Source organism: Punica granatum, chromosome 4, assembly GCF_007655135.1.
Source record: "Punica granatum isolate Tunisia-2019 chromosome 4, ASM765513v2, whole genome shotgun sequence".
NCBI classification, from domain to species: Eukaryota; Viridiplantae; Streptophyta; class Magnoliopsida; order Myrtales; family Lythraceae; genus Punica; species Punica granatum.
Window position 1 is genome coordinate 11,104,012 of NC_045130.1, and position 2,816 is coordinate 11,106,827.

Genomic DNA, 2,816 nt, shown 5'->3' on the forward strand with positions numbered 1-2,816 from the left:
ATTTGTCTTTTTCCACAATCAAAATTAAAATCAAAATTAAAATCATGATTCTAAAATCATACTAACAATTCAAACGCAGCCTTAAATTCTCGTAGTTCAAATACAATGTGTTTGTACGATGCATGCATAGGTTGTTCCCGAACTGTGAAATATGGAAAGCATTGGGAAATCAGGCAGTCGTGTTGTTGTATTCAATAGAGATTGAAGCCATTTATAGACATAAGAAAAGAGGCCCAGGCAAGTAACAAAGACATTATATATAGTCTCCCATATATAGAAAATTGCATTATTCAATTCGCCACATGAAGTTCCAAATTAGCTGAGCAGTGTACTGTATAGCTCCCCAGTGCCAAGGCCCCACACGCCATTCTTTTATGCGCCCCACCCTTTTTTTTTCCTTTGCTTTTTTAAAATTAAAAATAACCCTTCTTTTTCTTTTTCATTTCTCTAATTTGATTTTGTAATTTCGATTGGAATATCATAAAAAGGCCAATAAGCTGCCCAATTTTATGATTCAGTGACACATTGTCTCCCCAAGCCAGCCAACTGCACGTTCACTCAAAGCCCTCCAGTATGGCATAAGGCATCAACATTGAGTGTTGTGCCCAAGAAAGCATCCTTGCTCCAAGCCTCACGGCAGCCAGCTCCTCCACTCCGGCGGCCTCCTCCTCCGCATCGGCGTTGTCTTCCATGACCTCGTCTTCGGATATTGACCGAACCCCGAGAGAAGGGGGTTCCAAGGTTCGCAAGGAACCCCGGAAAGCCCAGGAACTTGACAATAGTGCTGAGGATGAGCCTAGTAAAAGGCGTAAGGGCAATAATGAGGGGAAGCACCCAACTTACCGTGGGGTTCGCATGCGCAGTTGGGGCAAATGGGTGTCCGAAATCCGTGAGCCCAGGAAGAAATCAAGGATATGGCTTGGTACTTTCCCAACTGCCGAAATGGCTGCCCGAGCCCACGATGTGGGTGCCCTGGCCATCAAAGGCCGCTCCGCTTACCTCAATTTCCCTGAACTAGCAATGGAGCTGCCCCGCCCGGCATCTAATTCTCCTAAGGACATCCAGGCTGCTGCGGCAAAGGCAGCTGCCACCACATTATCCGAACAAAGCCGTGCCCGCAGTGCTAGCAGCGGATCCGAAGCTGAGACAAGCCAAGTAAGCGTCAATTTGTCACGTGAAAGCTCCACACAGGAATCGACAAGCTGTGCATCGACCGGCGATTGTGATGATGCTCTGTTCGACTTGCCCGATCTCTTCAGCGACAGTGTGGATCGGGGGATTGGATTTACATTCTCTAGTTCTTCTTCATCTTCTTCGTTGTCCTGGCAGTTGTGCGGCGCTGATTCTGGGTCTCGTATGGAAGAAACATTTTTATGGGAGTATTACTAAACTACTAGTGGATGATGATTCAGTGACTTTCATCCAATACACAACACAAAGCCTAAAGTGTGCTGACATCTACTGGATTATGTAAAATTCGGTACTATACAAAACAAGAATTTCTCTAAACTTCCGACATGATTGTATGAACATTTCGAATAATCGAGACTGCCACAAACTCCCGGTTGCCCCTTTGTTTTCGATTAACCCCCGATTCTCTATTGGGCTACACTTACTTGCGCTTAGCCAAAAGAAAGTGATTGCCCGAGATTCACACTGCCATGTCGAATTATACGATCCAAGTAACACCAACATATGTGTTATCTTATACGTTTCGTTCTCCAATTCTGAACCCAGATCATGTAAAGTGTAACTTGGCATAAAATTATTCCATGAGAAATTCGAAGAAGCATATATGCCATGTTCCCTCTGTCTCTTCGGCCCATCCATCATCACATGGTCTCAAAATATAGTGGCATATTGTTCTTTTCCGCACTCTTTGAAGTTCAAGAAAGAAACCCAGTCGGGGAAAAAGAAGCACGTCTCAATCAACAAGAAGGATTTGATTGCCTGCTTATTCGACTTCGGTTCAAGCCAAGGTATGGAGAATCAGCAAGTTTCTATGGTGGCAATGCAAGGAGGTATCGCATCCCTATCTCCTCAACCGTTGGATTAGTTCCTTTTATTTTTTTTATCAGTCATCACTATGAAGATCTGACCATCGTAGAGGTAGGACTACATTACCCATCTAGTATCATAGAATTTCGCGATCAACTAATTAATAAAACAAAATAAAAGGCAATAGCACCACTAATGAATATGAACTTTGAATCTTTTGGTTATTAAACGAGAGCATGAGCTACCGCATTATACTTCTTTCAATTAAATAAATAGGGATCAGAAGAGATGACAAAAGAATTGAAGGAGTGGTTACATTTCTTCTTTAGGAAGCTGTCCTTCGAGAGTGACATAAGGAGAACCTCACTTGCATACACATACATACACATGGATGTATCGACTCAACCAGCTGTAACACAATATTAGTAATGTACACTGTTTATGGTATATGAATCGCAAGATGGACTTGCTTAGCATGTTGTGGGATGAGAGTGACTTGATCCATGTGAAGGATATTTTCTCAAAATCCAGCCAAAATTATCCGAAATCATCATTTTTTCCCGATTTATCAGAGACCTCCCTGGCTATTTTCCCTATTCACAGCCCTTTCTAAGGTATATGGATGCTCCAATTAAAAATAAAGAGGTTAGAAGTTTGACTCTCGTTAGTAAGATTATCCATGTTATCCTATTTTAATTTTTATATTTTCTCATACTAAGCCCATGGGTGTCCCATATAACTGAAAAAAGGTATAGGCGCTCCTCCTTTTGACCAAAGAAAAAGAAAATGGTATTACATACACCCTAGACCTAGATCGG

The 2,816-nt window shown here is 42.3% G+C and overlaps 1 protein-coding gene across 1 annotated transcript; it reads left to right on the top strand.

The window, feature by feature from the left end:
- The first annotated feature begins 466 nt into the window (after positions 1-466).
- LOC116205167 (ethylene-responsive transcription factor ERF034) lies at positions 467-1,587 on the top strand. Its single transcript, XM_031537672.1, has one exon. The coding sequence runs from the start codon at positions 691-693 to the stop codon at positions 1,387-1,389; it is 699 nt and encodes a 232-aa protein (XP_031393532.1). The 5' UTR covers positions 467-690; the 3' UTR covers positions 1,390-1,587.
- The last annotated feature ends 1,229 nt before the right edge of the window (positions 1,588-2,816 follow it).

Bases quoted from the DNA above. Each gene is read 5' to 3' on its own strand.
- LOC116205167 (XM_031537672.1), top strand. From the start codon at position 691: ATGACCTCGTCTTCGGATATTGACCGAACCCCGAGAGAAGGGGGTTCC.